This window comes from Thunnus thynnus, chromosome 18 (genome assembly GCF_963924715.1).
Source record: "Thunnus thynnus chromosome 18, fThuThy2.1, whole genome shotgun sequence".
NCBI classification, from domain to species: Eukaryota; Metazoa; Chordata; class Actinopteri; order Scombriformes; family Scombridae; genus Thunnus; species Thunnus thynnus.
In genome coordinates, this window is record NC_089534.1 from 5,414,211 (window position 1) to 5,431,884 (window position 17,674).

Consider the following 17,674-nt stretch of genomic DNA (forward strand, 5'->3'; position numbering starts at 1 on the left):
TCATAATCTAGATCATGTATCCAGATACAGATCACATGTTAACAGCAGTTGTTAAATGGGGTTGAAGAGTGATTTCTACTCAGATTGTTGCAGTCGAATGACTTTTAGAGGCCTGAAGAGATCAAGTTGTAAATGTTTCTCACACAAGAGAAGCAACAACGGGTTTGAAAAGTAAACTTTGTGTGAGGAAACAGGCCTGAAGTAGAGAAAGTGTCCAAAATCCAGAGAATATTTGTAGAAAAATAAAATATAAAATAATTTTCTGTAACAGCAACATGTTTTTTTATTCATCTCTGGACTCCATGGTGGGTTCCGACCACTAGGTTGGAAACCATTGCTCTACTGGTATCTTTGATTCATCTTCTCTGATTGACTGATCACAGAAACCTGCGTTCTCCTGTTGACATTTTATTTTTTATTTTAAACTCACCTGGAGTGGCTGTATGTGATGTCATCCATGCAAATAACTTCACATGTAGCTGCTTTCAAGGTGATTCAGTGATTTTTACGGGAATTTGGTGGATTTCATGACCCGAGAAGTTTACATTCAACACACCCTGCACATGTTGAGGTTTTTAAGGCTGATTCTGATATTTATGGACTAAATGTTTTAAAATCGGACAGCTTTAGGCTAAAAAAAAAAAAAATTACACTAATAAAATGAGTGTTTCAGTGTTTCTAAAATCCTGGCTACAAGCCTGGATATTCATCATAATAATACAATTTATTTATAGAGTGCATTTCAAGATACTCAAAGAAGTTTTACACAACATTAAAAAGATCCTAAACTACAAAAAACACAAAAAACACCAAATTGAAGTTGATCTGGGGTTTGAATCCATCTGTATGTATATTTGTAGTGTTTGTGTTTCCTGGAAGCAAATAAAAGCAGCAAAAAAAAAACATGTTTCTCAGTTTGGTTTTTATTGTTTTTGGACATTTAGCAAATTACTGCAGAAACATCCAAAGCAGTATATGAGCTAACGGTTACAAAGAAACCAGAACAAAAAAAAACATAAATTAAAAATCATGATTGCATTCAGTTATAAGTGGAGAGCGGCTGATAAAAACTCATTGATTGCTATAAATGTCACTCGAACGCACCGTCCTCACAGCGCTTTCTTTTTTTTTTTTCTTCTTTTTTTTTGATATATTAAGTTAAAGAAATAAAAACAATTTGGCTACGTCATGAAAAAAACACAGCAACAGATCACAGGTTTGACCACACAGAGCAATAATTTACACAAATAATTTAATAAATACATAAATAAATAGCAAAAAAAACAACAAAAGCAGTTAGATATACTGTATAGTGGTAATACAGAAGGCTTTGTAAAAAATAATAATCATAGGATACCCAGCCAGTGATAAATAAGTGATCAACAAACAATCAGATCAGTTCAGTTTAAGGCAGTTTTACAGCAGGAGTTTCTAATCCGAAGGCATTACTGGCTACACTAGTTTTTACTCTTTTTTGTTTTCAGGCAACAGCTACTGATCCACAGATCCACAAGCTATGTTAAAGCTAATCAGAGTGATGAGATAAGGTCTTCTCAGGCCTGTGAATTCTGGTTTTTCGGCTACAGGTCGTCCCCTCTCTTAGGTCTAGAAGCTAATAGCACTTGTGCAGAGATGCTAGAAAAATAAATCAACAGTCTAACGTTTTTTTTTTTATTTTAAGAAATGTTTGAAACAGTGATGTAAAAGATCCTTTAAGGAGGGAGGAGGAGGAGGAGGGGGGGTTGTTAGATAGGCCGGATGGGGGGGGGTTCAAACACACACCCAGAACCTGCTGAAGTGTCCTCGAGCAAGGCACTGAATCCCTGCCAGCTGCAGGTGAGCGGCTGACCTCTGACCTCTTAATATGGGTATAATAGGGGTGCTGAAAGAAGTGTACATCATCATCATGTAGTAGGTAGGAGTTACACTGCAAGAAATATCCTTTCATTTCCTGTTTGACCTCAGTTATTGTCAAAATGTGCCAGAATTTATGATTATTATGTGATTTGTGCTTTTTTCTTGAATTAATATCCCAAAAAATAAGACAAAAATAGGCAAATCACTCCAGCAGTTTTGAGGAAAATTATCAGTTTTAAAAAATTTTGCACCAAATAATTGAAACCAGTCAAACAGTTACAGTGCCATAGGCCTATATTTTCACTTGATTTTAAAAAAAAGTCAGATTTTAGGCGCTCAAACGTTTAAAAATAAACCTTTTAAGGCGGATATTTTTGCAGTGCATCCTAACATCCACTCAGAAAACACGTCTGGACTGTGTATCTTGTTGTCTGACAGTGTGAAGGCAGCCTAAAGTCCCGGATCAGCAGGCGGGGCGGAGCGGCATCTGCAGCAGGATCACCTGCCGGTTCTCGGACGGGTGGCATTTGTTGATGTGCCTCGTGAGTCCCGGAGAGCTGTAGAAGATGGCGGGGCAGTATTTGCACGGGTAGACCTGCGAGGAGTGCAGCAGGCGGATGTGCCGCTCCTGGCTGTCCCTGTTGGAAAAGTTCTCCCCGCAGACCGGACACAGGTGGCAGGTGGAGGAGCTCAGGTTGAGCGGCGCCGCGCTCTGCTCGCAGGCCGGCGCGTCCTCCTCCTCCGCCGGTTTCGGGGAGCCGTGTTGTGACGCCAGGTGCTTCCTCAGGTACGCTTGGCGCTTAAACTTTTTCCCACAGTGATTACAATCATACAGCCCTTCCTCTGAGCCCGACTCGGACGGTCCTGGGCTGGGTGTGTCTCTGTCACTAGAATCCTTCGCTTCATCCGGAGCAGCCTTCCCGGACGCGGCAGCTTTGTCGCTCTCCAAATTTTGCGCACCGGAGGCTCCGCTCTGCGGTTTGGGTTTGTGCCACCGCCGGTGCGAAGCGAGGTTAGCCGGGCAGCTGAACACCTTGTCACACTCGGGACACCTGTACTCAACCCGGACTATTCTGGAGCACTTGTGCTGCGCCAGAGCGAACGGGTCTGCGTACGCCTCCCGGCACAGCTGGCACACGAACTCGCCCAGCGGGTTGTTGTCACCTCCGGCCGTCTGCGGTCTGGGAGGCTTCTGGTCCACCGGCGCTTCTTTAATTTTGAGCCCGAGGACCGGAGATGTGGTGACATCATCCTCAAAGTGCAGTTTCCGGATAGCTTTGGTTTTCTTGGACGGCGGTTTGCTTTTGCGCTCGGTGTCGCTGGAGGGTCGCTTGGCTCCGGGGTTAGGGAGCGTCGCGGTGGATGTGGCGCTGGTGTCGGTGCGGCTGCTGTTGCTGGAGACGGTTTTCAGATCCACCGGAGCGAAGAGGTGGTCTAGAGCCGTTAGTGCTGCTGGTGTTGGGAAAGACTCCGCAGAAACCGGTGAGCCGAGGTTGAAACGTCTCTCAAAGTAGGAGCGGTCGTGATCCTGGCTGACGGGCCGGGTGGGGCTGTAGAGCGCCTGGTACACCGCCTCCGGGTTCCCGAACTGGACCGGTTTAGCGTTCTGCTCCGGTGCTGCAGCTGCCTCCCCGCAGGTGGGCGTCGGCGTATGTGCGCGCACCGGGAAGGAGGCGAGAGCTGCGGAAGAGGACGGCAGCAGCGCATCAGCCGCTGTTTGCTCAGCTTCCTCCTCATCGGAGCGAACCCGGTAGGACACCGGGTTGGGTTTCTTGTTCCTTTTCACTAAAAATCCTCTCGGCATGTTCGCGCTGTTCGGAGAGCTGAAGGCACTTTGGACGCTGCTGCGGGGAGAAGAAATCCACTTTCAGCCGCTCGCGGATAGAAACATCTGATGCGTCTTTTTGTGTTGTTTCCTCCTGCTATTGATCCTCTGTTCTCCTCCCGAGGTGCTTTCACCACAACATAGCTGCACTCTTTTTAAGGCGACATGATGACATTGTTTCCGTCCCCCCTTGTTGCCTCATCCCTGACCAATCAGAAGGAGCCGAAGTCCCCTGTGGATTTGGGGAGTGGGTGTGGGAGGATGGAGAGGCTGATGGAGGAGAGGAGAAGGGAGGGGGGGGGGGGGGGGGGGGGGGGGGGGGGGGGAGGTGATGGAGGGAGGATTTGCAGATTGCAAAGCAGATGTACCTGAGGGTTTTATTGTATTTCACCCCCCCTCTACACATACACACACACACACACACACACACACACACACACACACACACACACTCCTCCTCCTCCTCCTCCTCGTCTCGACCCGGGCACACGCCAGGAGCCTCCTGCTTTTACGGTCTGATGAGTTTGTATAGAAATCTACACGTGCCTCGGCTTTATGTGTCTCCTTTGGGTGGGGGCTCTGATTTGTCCAAAAAAAAAAAAGGGGAGACATCCTTCCAGTATAACGGCGTCAAGTCGAGGTGATAACAAATAACAACAATAAAGAATCGCAGGCTGTAAATGAAACTCCGGTGAGGAAAAACGCAGGAGAACTTTTAGAGATTTAAAATTCCAGTTTAGAAGCAAATTTCAGAAATGAGATAAAAGTGAAAATAAAGTCCGGAAAAAACAACTGCAACAAGCGCTCCAAACCTAAATAAAAACTCACTCTGAAGACCTTGTTTCAGATGAAATCATTTAAGATATTCAAACACTTTCCAGGACATTTAAACATCCCCAAAACTGGCTTGCAGAGCGGTTTTACGCACAGAACAATGAGGTTAAATACAGCCTGCTGCATTACACAAATAGACAAACAGCGAAGAAATAAACATTTCAAACCACCACGGCCCTGCAGCATGTGTGCTGGCGTGACAGTTAACTCCGGACATATGAATCCGTCATTTTAGGCATACATAATTAATAGCGAGAGGAGGGTTTCCTGCTTTGCATCACAATGGCTGCGCTTGTGCAAGCTGTAGACCCGCCGTGATTGAAAAGGAAATTGCACAGTAGAGAAGAGGGGCAAAAAAAAAAAAAAAAAAAAAAAAAAAAAAAAAAAAGGGAGAAGAAGAAGCGGGGGCCCTCAAAAGCAATCTGGCCCCTAGATACCGTCGGCGCGTGCTGTGCGTAATCACTGCGCTCTTTCTGTGTCTCCAAATGGGGCAAACCGAGATTATCTGCGAGTTAAAACACATCAAACCCAATTCCTGCTGGTCAGACCTGACCCGGTCAGTCGGATATGAGACACCGTGAGGGATGACGGGATGTCACATGTGAGGAGACATATGAAATGTTTAAATTAAGAGGAGATGTGGAGGTTAAAGGTGTTTGAGAAGCAGCAGGTTTTAGTTGATGTCTCGTTGAGCTCAGGATCAGATTGATCATTTGGTCACATTTCTGACTGAAAGCTGAATATGATCCATCATGATTTCATCATAACTGCCTAAAAATATTTGTTTTCTTCATTTTTTTTCATAAATTAGTGTTTTAAAATGTTGCGTAATCTGAACTAAAATCAGTTTACACTTTACTGAAAATCTGCCTGTTAGCTGAGATTATTCCAAACCTGTTTCCAATATGAATCAACTTGCTTCAAGACTTTTCTCAAATCAAGTGTCTTTTTTTTTATTATTGATTCTGGTGCAGCAACCTGCTTTAATCTGTCTGGTTTTAAGATGCTGACACCTGAAACAAGTTGATCTCTAGTGGAACCAGGTTGGAAAAAAAGAGTCATTGTATTAGAAGATTATGTTAATTATTTTAGGAAAGTTGTAGGAATTAATGATACACAGAAATTACTTTGTTTTTGCAGTACAAGAGTTTTGTTTTACATTTGGTTTCAAAAAATACATCTATAACTGAAAGGTTTTATTACATATTATACTGCAACAACTGGTAAAACATAAAATAAACTCATTCAGCAACATCATGTGATGTGATGTGTGATGTTATAATGAACCATAAAGGTCCTTGCAAGGATACGAGTCTCTGTGTAGAATATTATATAAATACTGTAATACAACAGAAAATTAAAAATCATTAAATGCCATAAAAACTATATTCTTAATAGTGATGTTATTGTAAAAAGCAGCACTTTTAGAATATAAGAACTGAGGTTATTAGTTATTAGAATGTCATTAAGTGCAGTAAAGTTGCCATTAAAGTCACATATACTGTATAATATTTAGTACTACAGAGAAAATGGTATCATAGAAATATCATATATATAAAAATATAAAGTAGTTTAAATTGTAATACGTCAAAAGTTTCTGTAACTGCAGATTGTAAGACAGTCTGTTGGTTCGCTTGTTTTCTTAGGTAATTATACTTCAAACATGGCTGATCATATACGAATCCTAAAATATGTGACTTTATATTTTGACACCAGCAGTTGGTGTGTTGTTTGTAGATGCGGACATATGCTGTGGTGTGCGGTTATTTTCCATGACAGGCTTCAGCTAAGCCTCATTAGCATACAGCTGTAGAGTGACACCCTCCTCCTCCTCCTCCTCCTCCTCCTCCTCCCTCCTTCTCCTCCAAAAAGCCACACATCCACTTTCATCTACAGCCACTATACAGCCGCCTGATTGGTCACGCTGCTGCAGAGTCACTGAGGGGAGAGTTACAGTTGGCACATTGTAGTCGTCTGCACAGAAACGTTAAAGAATGTCAGAAATACTCATTTTTACTTGTATTAAAGAATTCACTATACATCATATAGTAAGTAAGGAGTACTTAGGCAGCCTCCACACTCAGATTAACATCAAATAAAGGATTTTTCAATGATTAAAAAGCAAATTAATTTGATTTTTAAAGGAGTAAAATGTTCTATAAATGTCTGTACAAGTTTTGACTGTTATTGTACGAGAAGTGGGGCTTAAATTCTGGAAAAGTCTCTTAATTTCATCAAATTAAAGAACTTTTCTGTGTTTTAATTTATTGGAAATCCCTTAAAATGTTCCAGTTAACAGGGAATATAATACAAAGTGCTACTTTTAAGATCTGATATTCATTTGCAATGTTTACTGAACATTTTGCAGATGTTAATATTAGTTACATAAGTGTTTCCACTCATTTAACATGAATAACATCTTTTCAGTTATTGAAAAGTCCTTCAAAATTCAATATGTATTGGAGTAAATTACAGGACTTTTCTGATTTAAAGAACAAAATTAAAGTGACTTGTCTTCAAGAAATAGTTAAACTTTTACTCTCTTGAGAGCGAGATGAGAAGCTCAACGTGTGGTTAGCATAGTTTAGCTAGCTAGCTTTTAGACAGCTAGTCTGACTCTTCCCAAAGTTTAAAACAAGTCCTCCAAATTAAACAACCAAATCAACACATCCTCATAATTAAACAACAGTATAGGTCTAAAATTCAGCCGGCAAAACCCGACCTGTAGCAGTCATGCTATATAGGAGTGTAATATACAAGCAGCAACCTCTGGGGCTGAAACATGAAGCCAACATGGCAGTGTCAAAATCCGCAGTTCCCAGCATGTCCACTTGAGGCTCCACAATCGAGTCCATGGACCCTCATGTTAAAATGTCCGACTTTACAGCAGAAATAAACATTTTTACAGCCTAGTGCAAAAGAAGGTTTTGGTCTCTATAGCTAATCTCCCCGTTCATGACAACTGTACAGGGGTGGATTTTTATATAAGTCATCTGTTTAAATGTTATTAAGGCTTAAAGTCGTATAGCCGTAGCCGTTGCTACTTCACAGTGTGCTTTCAGTTCATGAACGTTAATTGTAACATTTTGGTCGCTTAAAAAAGTCTTGTTCAGTGTTTGGTTGTACTAAAAGACCCTCTGAAGAGTTGGATGTTCAATTTTTTCCAGTAAGTACATTTTGTATTGATGGTTTTAAGCCTGTTTTTTGCTAGCAATGTTAGCATATTGACATCGTCTGAACTGGGTCACTTTGCAGGGTCATAATTACTACAGCTGCTAGATTGTGTAAACATGGGGTTGTTTTTGCCGGCCTTACTTTTAAACCTATATTGTCGTTTTTCTTGTTAACCAAATACATTGTTTGACTAAAGTCCGTTAATTTGATGTTAAATTACACAGTTTAAGACTTTTATTAAGGAACAAACTAAAGCCACTTTTCAAATCAAGGGCCTTTTCAAAAACTTAAGTAATTAGAAACAAAATTTAACTACAGGGGGGATTCAGTGACCCAATAAGCTGAGAAAAGGTTGAGATGGTTAGAAAGAATCCTCATTTTATAAGGTGGAGAGATATTCTGATGTTCCACTGATGTATTGTGGTGCTGAATGTGAGCGATACCTTTGAGAGTAATCAGCTGAAACTTTTCAAAGACTCACTTTCCTAAATTCCACAACTGTTCAAAGTTTTGTTTCCTGCTAGATTACTTCAGATGTCACCAAGGTACATTTACACAGGTGTTGTTTATATCATGATGCAATGATTTTCAATTTTTAAATGTCTCTTTTTACTTTGCTGAATCATATCAAGAAAGACCAAAACAGAAACCAATTAAACGCTCATCTTAGGTTTACTAAAACTGATTTAAAATGCTGGAATTTGGAAAAGTTTGAAAACACACATCAGTATTTCCTCACAATTTTAATGACACTCTGTTTAAATAACGGTTAAAAACTTTCTGATGTCACTTGTGATGTCACAGCTGTCCCGGGTAGGCGAACATGGGCAGCAGGTTACGGTTGTAGGTCAGATATCTCACAGCGCTGCTCCTCACAGCTGCTCGACTCTCTTCCTGTAACTCGTCCTGATGGAGGACGTTTGGCTCCTCGCCGTCCTCCGACATCACCTGCTGCCTCGACTCATTGTCCTGCAGAGACGCAGAGATTAAAACATGATCTGCGACGACCTGAGTGACTTTTCCAGTGACAGATTATATGCTGAACTGCACTTTGTCTCAACTTTAATGGGTTGAAAATAATCATTCTTATGTGCTGTTTTGAACTTTACACCTGTTTCCTCCTATTTATCAAGGAAGTCCTGGCATTTTGTATGTGTTATTTAGTATTTTATATACATGTTTCAAATTTCCCAGTGTGCAAGCTAAAGAAAAAAAGCTCAGATTCAGAACAAACTAAATCTGGTTGATTTTTCAGGATGAAAATGAAACCTCGAACCTTCAGGTGAGTTGAGGTGATCTGCTGAAGCTCCTGCTCAAAGTCGGAAAATCTGTCGTGATAAACGGCCAAACACCAGCTCTGCCTGAGGAAACTGCAGCACAACCACACACATTAACACACACACACACACAGATGATGCTTGTACATGTCTTCAGTGGTCCGACAGCCTGTATTAGCGACACCATAATTACATTATGTGTCAGACTGTATGATATCAGTTTGAAGCTGTCAGATTGTGTGATGGATATGTGGTCCATTGTAGCGCTATGATGTAAACAGAAAAAAGTACATCACACAAACTCCTTTTTTGTTTCTGCTCCATGGTTTCACAGCAGTCAGATGTTTGGAAACTGGTCCTAAATTTCTAACACTGTGAGATATTTGCTGCCTGCTGTCTTTGGTCAGCACCATTTTGGACTGACAACCAAAGATTCAACCGCTTCTTTGTCTCACTACTGACAACTTTTGTCTTAGACAGTGTTAAGCAGTTTTTAGTCTTTCATACCAAAAAGCAACAATTCAGCGTTTCCTCTGTTGAGTTTTCCTCTGAAACACCAAGTGACACTAAAACTCAACAGTAAATGACGACATTTATTCACAATGAAGTGAACTCTGAGATAAAATCCTTTAAAAGGAAAAATAATTGACACAAAACATTATTAAACAATTCAATTAAGACAAATGTCCAAAGAAAATCTAATTTCTGACAAATGAAAACGAACCAAACCATCTCCACAACAACTGAGGAAGAGATGTAGCTGATAGCCTCACTGACCCTGATGAAGGCCATGAGCCACGAGTTGATCCTCATGCTACACTTGTTTCTGAACGTTTGATGCTTTCAAACTTCACAAACACCAAGTGAGTGAACCCTGTGTCAAGTCACTAATGACAGTTTCAATGGAGCATTGAGCCTCACAGAGAGTCGTGTTTTATTAGTTCAGGTTTTGAGATATTTGACAAAACAGAACATTTAAAATATTTTCAGGAGCGGTGTGCATGACGACCCACAGACCTCAGTGTCAAGAGTTTTCATAGAGAATATTTCTTCAGTAGAAACTAATCCCACTGAAACTGTTGACAGTGAGGTCTGTGGATTATCCAGAGTAACGTGGACACCTTCTCTGGAAAGATAGGCTACTTTTTCATCTTTAAATACACATTTTTAGCAAGCTGTGAGCACTACAAACTAAATTTCACTCACAGTTATTGTATTGGGGATGGAGGCAGAAATCTAAGGCACAGATATCTCAAATAAAACGATCTGCATCTGCAGGTAATCTTTGTGATTTTGAGAAATGACCCTTTAAATAAAATCTTGTGAACCCTTGAAGGAACCAAACACTCTAACCGTGTTGGCTGAATAACCCCCAGCCGCCGCTCGGTCAATCAATTATTTTAACGGCTGCTGATGCCCCGTCAGCCTCCACAATGACTTTACGAGTCAGCTGACTGAGCGGCGTGACGAGGAATCGGTCTCTGCTGCAGGGAGGCTCCGGCTTTGTCTCGTCCAGGACCGGGCACAAAGACAGATTGGGGAGCTGCATAAACAGATTAGGAGGCGGAGGACAATAGCTGTCCATGTCTGGGGGTCATTTGTGTTGAAACCTCAGAAGCAGGTCACCCGCTGTTTGACAAACACACACACACACACACACACTTTGCAAAGTCACACCAGCAAACACACAGACAGCAGGAGAACAAAAGACACTAAAGGCCTAAATCCCGTCACTCCTCTCATGTTATTTTGACACGCGAGGTCATCAGTCATCAGACACAAGACGAGTCTCGCTACCTGCAGCTTTCTGAGACTCAAACTCGCTCCTTTCTATGCAGAATCTGCTTATGAAAACAGTCATTTTTTAAAAAAAAGCTTGACCACCTGCTGTCTGTCATGTTTTGGTACCGAAATCAGACAACTGCAACACAGCAACATGTATTCATGTGGGATGACTGGACAAAATAACAGAAACACTGTACAACACGAAGTGCAGAAAATATCAGTTTGGTGAAGCTTGTTTTGTTGTTTTGTTGACAACAAACTAAAACCAGGCATCGTGTGATTCGCCAAACCGCTCGTTTCTGCAGATCTATTGTGCTGTAAGTCGTCTGTTGTGCTGTTTTGTTTACTTCGTGAGTCACTGAAGGTAATAAGGAACTTCAGAGAAAGATGATATTAAAGGAAAATGTCTCTTTGTACACTGTTATATGACTGTGCTTCTACTTCTGCTGTAGATGTAACATCACCTCGACAGCCTTCACAGAGGGAAGGCTGTCGAGAAGGGGGAAATAAAAGTTTAGTTATGACAATTAAAGGATAATTACAGTTTCTCACAATTAATTTTTGCAGTTTTTTCCATCGTTGCTATTGATAACAGGTTGTAAAACAAACCTCCAGGTTAAAATTATAACCCAAACTGTCTGTTGGAAGCAGCCGTCACAGTTTATAGACCCACTTCCTGATTCAATTTTCAGAAAAGTGCTTTAATTTCAATGTATTATTATTACACGACTCGGCTAACGGCTGAACGGGCAAGTTTTGTCTGTTTGATAGCCACATTCACTATTCACTATCAGATTCGCAGGTTGTTTTCTCCACATCAACAGCAGCTCACATGTCCCATTAGAATATCTGCAACCTTTTTGTTTGTTTGCTTGTTTGTCCTTAAATGTGAGATCATTTTAAATAGCGTATTTCATTGCGTTTACTGTTTATTTCAAGTTAAATATTTATCTGTAAATCTGCACAGCACCTGTTAGCTTTAATATGATGTAATATAATAGAAAATTGTTATACAAAAATGCCACATTGTAGGTTCTGTGGCTCTAAAAGGACTAGAAAAGTTTAGACCCCACTGACCTACTGTACTGTTCCTGTTAAATAAGGGATTATTACAGACACTGCAGATGCAAGGTTTGTTTACAACCTGTCTGACTGTAATTAGTACTTCTGATCGTCTTATCTCTTACAACAATAGTCAGGCGCCAAAATGAACATTGAAACAGATTTCGCTCTCTGTAATCATTCCTCCTGTTCATACTGACCATTATTCCAAAGTTGAGGCTTCATCAGTCTGAGTTAGTCGTATCAAGTGGATATCTGCCACATTTACAGTCTTTTTAGCATCAGATTCCCTCTTTGTGTTTCCCTGTTGAGCTGCAGGTGGAAGTATAGTAACAAAAAGAGGGACTTTGGCACTAAAAAGACTGTAATGTTGAAAGATATCTACTTGATTTGACTCATTTGGACGCTGAAGCTTCATATTAGCTTCAGATAAACTTTTAAATACATTTCTGCACAGAAGGAGAACTGTGGATCTTGTGTAGTGCATTATGTATGTGTATTTTTACCCTCTCAGTATGTTTATCTAGAGATTAGTGGTGCAGTAACAGTTTCTCCCCCACCTGTACAGATCTTGGATCAGGCCCTGGTGGTAGCGGGACAACAGCTGTCCCAGCAGCTGCTGGTGTTTCCCGTACAAACTCAGGTAATTAGAGACAGGGAGGGGCTTCAGGGACAGGCAGGTGAGCGTGTCCACCAGCTCGTTGCAGTCGAGATGTAAACTGAAGTAGTTCCCCGTCTCCACTCGTCCGGTCACGATGCCGCTGTCCTGTAACTTTATACGGATGAACAAAGGAGTTAGTGAGAAAACATGCTGGTCTGGTTTTCAGAATAATTTATTAATGTGACACTACGTCAGTGCCTGTTAAAGATGGATTAACGGATAAGGCTATATATAGTTTGATGTTTAAAAGAAGACTCAGTAATTTCCTTAAACAGCTGGCCACTGTAGTTTTTAACAAACAAACAGGAGGAAATAATGCATTTGTTGAGGACTATTCTCAGATGAACATTTGGACAACAACGGAGGTCTACGGCACAAAGAAATAATATATATCAGGCTCTGGATACAAACACAATACTTGGTAGTAGATCAGTTCATTATTGGTCTTTTCATGAGATTTGTTGACTATAAGAAAAAAAACAGAATATCACCAGACTTATCCTTCACATAATACCTTTCCAGTACCAGTGTTGGGTACTTTTATAATAAAAATATAATATGTTATAATATGTACTTGTTTACTTTTCAACATATGGTATTAGGTTGATGATTTCCACAAGTTTAATCATTTACCAGGTTTTTCCTCTCTGACATGAACTGCTCACTGAAGCAGCCAGTGAAAACTCAACTCATTTACTCAAGTGAAGTATTTGTACTTTAGGCTACTTGAATACTATACTCCTTATGCTACTTTATATTTCTACTACCCTACATTTGCAGATTACAATTTTTGATACAGAATGTATAATTTGCATAAAATATGATGCATCAATATAGACTAAACTACCCAGCAGTAGTTAAAATGATGTTAAAATGAGTATTCAAATGAGCAGTTAAATGTTCCTTTGGCAAAATCTCTGTGATAATAACACAAGTAACATGTAACATAATATAAAACAAGTAAAACTTTAAATGCAGGACTTTGACTTATAATAGAATATTTCTATATTGCAGTATTGCTGCTTTAAGGATCTGAATTCTTCTTCCATCACTGGGAGCAGCAGGTTTCTTCACAGTCTTCCTCTCTTTTATTTTAAACTACTAGTTGACTCTCTCTCTTCCTTGAATGCAGTTTTTCTTATATTATCATCGTCATTATTCTCTTTGTCTGTTTTAATGAGGGTTTTGAGGGGGGGGGGGGGGTCGGTGCTCCTATCATCTAACAAATGAGTCGACGCAACGGGAAAACGTTAGTAACCGTGGTCCTGCTAGTTGTTTCAGGGGGAGCAACAGAAAAGCAGAATACCATCCAGAGTTTAACAATGATTGCAATGATTGAAATGCACACTGTGACAACTCTGTTTCACTGTTTGCTGTTGTGTTAAATTGCACGTTTGTCCAGTGATGGAAGAGTAGTCTGTAGTGCACGGGAAGGGTCGCACATTGACAATGATTTGAAAAGGCTTTGGGGGCCTTTTGTAAGTAATTTGGGGTTATAATGAATAAGAATAGTAACATAATTTCATATGTTTCATATCTAAACATCATAATAAATCTATAGCTGTGTGGGGCCTCTGTTAGTTGGGGGCCCCGGGCAGTTCGCCCCTGGTCATGATTCCATGATGGCGTGCAGCATTAAAATGAGATGGAAGGAAGGACAACAGCTCCAATTAAAATCTGGCTCTATTTTTTTTTCTCCTTGTTATATTTATTTATTCATCATCTTGAAATTAATTTGCTGTTGTGTGTAATGTTATTCATGAGTCATTTGTAAAGTCTCCTGTGTTTTTATTTGTTTAATTAAGTGTGATGTCCTGCTGGTATGAAAATAAATAAAAGTAAACCACTCCTGTGAAGCAGAGCAAATAAAACAAACACTGACCGAGATGTTGGGTAATAAAAACCTACGTGTTTAACAGGAGGACCTGTCAGGTCTGTAGTGAACGGTTTGGTAACGTGCAGGTAGTTGTATCCTCCAGGCAGCTTCCCACCTGAGGACAGAAGGAAAACACATGACATACTGTAGGTTAAGGTGGTTTATATACTTCATGTTGTAACATAAATCCATCAGTAAGTGAATAATGGATGGATGGATGGATTTGCAGTTAGATTTGTTTAAGATAACTCAAAAATAGTGAAAACAGATGTTATTTGACTGGTCAGTTCCTGCATTTTAGTCAACTGACAATGATTTGCCAATTTACAAATTAGTCAGGCGACACAAAATGTATTGAAAACAATGCGATCAATTGTTTACGTCATTCATTAAGAAAAAAATGTGAATTATTCTCTGGTTCCATCTTTTCAAATGTGAGGATTTTCTTATTTTCTCTGTTTTATATCATTCCACATTGAATATCTTTGGGTTTTTGACAGTTGGTTGGACAAAACAAGCAGTCTGAAGACATCACTGTGTACTTTTTTTTCATGCGTTTTTCATTATTTTCTGATATTTTGTAGAATAAATGAATTATCCGAAAAATAGTTGTTAGCTGCAGCCACACTTGAGAATAATAAAAGACATGAACAATGCTACAGAAAATCTAAAAGCCTGAAAATATTGTTATTAAAAAGCCCAATCATGGGATCAACATCAATAAAAGATGTTTTTATCAGAAGACAATATTGAAATAAGATTAGTTTCAGTGTGGAAACATGCATTCAAACCGATACTGGGACAAAAGAAGATACAACATAACATGCAATTCTCTGTTAGCATCCACCCACAGAGAGGAAAACAGAGCTGAGGCAATGAACTCAGATAGCAGGCGATGATATGACATCTCTGCTCTCCCTGAAAAGTTCATGTGTGTTTCATCTCTCTGAGAGGGGTGACGCAGAGTGGCTGTTATGGTTATGTAACCTGTGGAGTGGCCTTGGTTAGTCTGTGAATACACGGCAGCAGAATACGGCATTGTTACACTCTGTTATGGTTTGAGTGTCCGTCACAATAACATGGGCAGTGGGTGGGCGGGTGAAAGATTGGAAAATGTTTTACTAAAGCATAATGAAAATATATTGGCAGTGCGAATTCTCTCAGATAAAAGCAGACGGACATTTTGACGGACAGGGAGAAGGACACAGAGAGGGGAGTATTGTGGTGATATGCTAATAGACCCTGAAAACATATGGAAACATGAGATCTGCTGATGGATGTGAAGGAATTTTGTGTTTGTGATAAACATACTTAACAATAAAAAAGGATAAAAAAAATTAAATTGGGAATATTCTCATCATCCCAAGAAGGAAACTTCCCAGTTAGCTCAGAGTGCAGAATTAACTGTTAGCTTCAGAGATCCTGGATTTTATATATTTTATACTCACTCTGTTACTGTGTGTTTACAGGTGTCCAGAGTCTTTTGTCATACTGATTAAATCCTTTATTGCCTGTATACACCACAGTCCGGTGTCTAGTATAATATGAAGAAACAGCAGGATTTTGATTTTGAGAGTTAACATTACAAATATAACCAGAATGAGTGTGTCTGTCCTGTGCAGCAAACAGCAGGAATTATATGCTAACATTACTGTATTGTTTTCATACTAATGTTACTTTATTGTTTTCATGCAACTGTTACTTTATTTTTTATGCTAACGTTACTTTATTGTTTTCATACTAATGTTACTTTATTGTTTTCATGCTAATGTTACTTTATTGTTTTTATGCTAACGTTACTTTTTTGTTTTCACGCTAACATTAATTTTTTTATTTTTTCTGTTAACATTTTAACATGTGCTGCTGGTTGATGTTTGGGACGCATTCAGTTAATTTCTCACTACCTGTAGAGCTAACTTTGTGGAATCTGTGTAAGCGTTATCACTGCTGCTAGCTGCCGTTTCTCGCTGTAATATGTGTCATATTAGTTAGTTTGTTAGTTAGCCAGAGACTGAGACGAAAATGTCCATATATAAGATATCTATTCTCTGTCATCATTACTGTAGTATCTGCCATAACAAAAAACATGATTTTTCAGAAACAAAGCTCAAATAATTGAAAGTGAGCACCATAACATAAACTCATTAAATTACCCAGCAGAATCCTGTTTTTAGGAACATTGAGGATATCATTAGAAGAGAACTTTCACATGGGGATTTACATTTGGAAAACTAATTTCAGAACCAACCAAATCATAGAAATTTAAATCTATGTGAATCTTTTTTTTATATTGTGGAATATGAATGTACAACATTAAATATATTTTCTTCCAAGACTGACTAAATCATGACTTGAAGTCAGACCTTGAATCTTAGCCTGTTTGTAAAGCGGTATAAGATGATCCATTTCAGGTGGAGATTCATCAGCAGGCTCTAGTGTCAGGTCGAAGAGGGGCAGCAACATGGCCGCCAGGTCCTGGCCCACCTCCTTGGAGTTGAAGTGGGCGTGTGACCACTCGTCTGTGTAGTAGCAGCGAGAGAATTTGGTGAGAGGCCCGGCACCGCAAATGGCTGGATCGCTGGTATGGAAAGCGGCCTTTATGACAAGTCTGCTATCAAAGACCAGGAAGGAGTTTATGATGCTCTTGAAGGCGTCGTAGTCGACTCCTTTGTTGAAGAAGTTGATGAACACCTGAGAGGAGAAAAAAATATGTATGTTTTCTTGTGATTTCATGATCAGATTTGGTGTAAAAGGTACAATGTGGGGAATTCTAAACATCAAGACCACATTTCAATTTTTCTGCTCGTCCCTCTGTAACTTCCCTGGTGCTTTGTCTAAGTAAGGCAGGGTTTCTCTTTGTGAAAGGAATAGTTTGGAAAATGTGCTTATTAGCTTTCTTGCCTTGCCAAGAATTCAATGACAAGATCGGCAACAGTTGTATCTGTCTGTTAAATGTGAAGCTACAGCCAGAAGATGGTTAGCTTAGCTTAGCATAAAGAGTGGAAACAGAGGGAAACAGCTAACCTGGCTCTGTCTGAAGGTTATAAATACACCTACCAGCATCACTCAAGCTCACTAATAAACATGTTAACTTGTTTGTTTAATCTGTGCAAAAATCCAAGTGTAAAAACGACAAGTTTGATTCCTGGAGTGTCATCACCGTGACATCGGCAGGCAACCAGTGGAGACTTTATGTACGGACTAAACCAAAAAATGCAATGTAGTAATTAGTCCAATTAAGCAAATGTGCACAATGCAGCACTTTCAGAGCCTGTTTAAAATTTTGACCAACCAGTTTCATCTTCAATTTTCATCAGTTGAAA

The 17,674-nt window shown here is 39.9% G+C and overlaps 2 protein-coding genes across 2 annotated transcripts in view; both read right to left on the minus strand.

The window, feature by feature from the left end:
• Positions 1-916: 916 nt before the first annotated feature.
• On the minus strand, positions 917-3,989 carry insm1a (insulinoma-associated 1a). Its single transcript, XM_067572052.1, has one exon. It carries the CDS (start codon positions 3,659-3,661, stop codon positions 2,321-2,323), a length of 1,341 nt encoding a protein of 446 aa, XP_067428153.1. The 5' UTR covers positions 3,662-3,989; the 3' UTR covers positions 917-2,320.
• Positions 3,990-8,042: 4,053 nt separating this feature from the next.
• cfap61 (cilia and flagella associated protein 61) overlaps positions 8,043-17,674 on the minus strand; it is a 42,787-nt gene continuing 33,155 nt past the window's right edge. The window contains exons 21-25 of the mRNA XM_067571546.1: positions 16,715-17,042; positions 14,384-14,466; positions 12,375-12,586; positions 8,967-9,060; positions 8,043-8,659 (exon numbers count right to left, since the gene is read on the minus strand). Coding sequence (XP_067427647.1) covers positions 8,489-8,659; positions 8,967-9,060; positions 12,375-12,586; positions 14,384-14,466; positions 16,715-17,042 — 888 coding nt within the window. The 3' untranslated portion in view covers positions 8,043-8,488. The remainder of the gene's footprint in view (positions 8,660-8,966; positions 9,061-12,374; positions 12,587-14,383; positions 14,467-16,714; positions 17,043-17,674) is intronic.

Coding starts and splice junctions, on each gene's coding strand:
- insm1a (XM_067572052.1), bottom strand. CDS start 3,661: ATGCCGAGAGGATTTTTAGTGAAAAGGAACAAGAAACCCAACCCGGTG.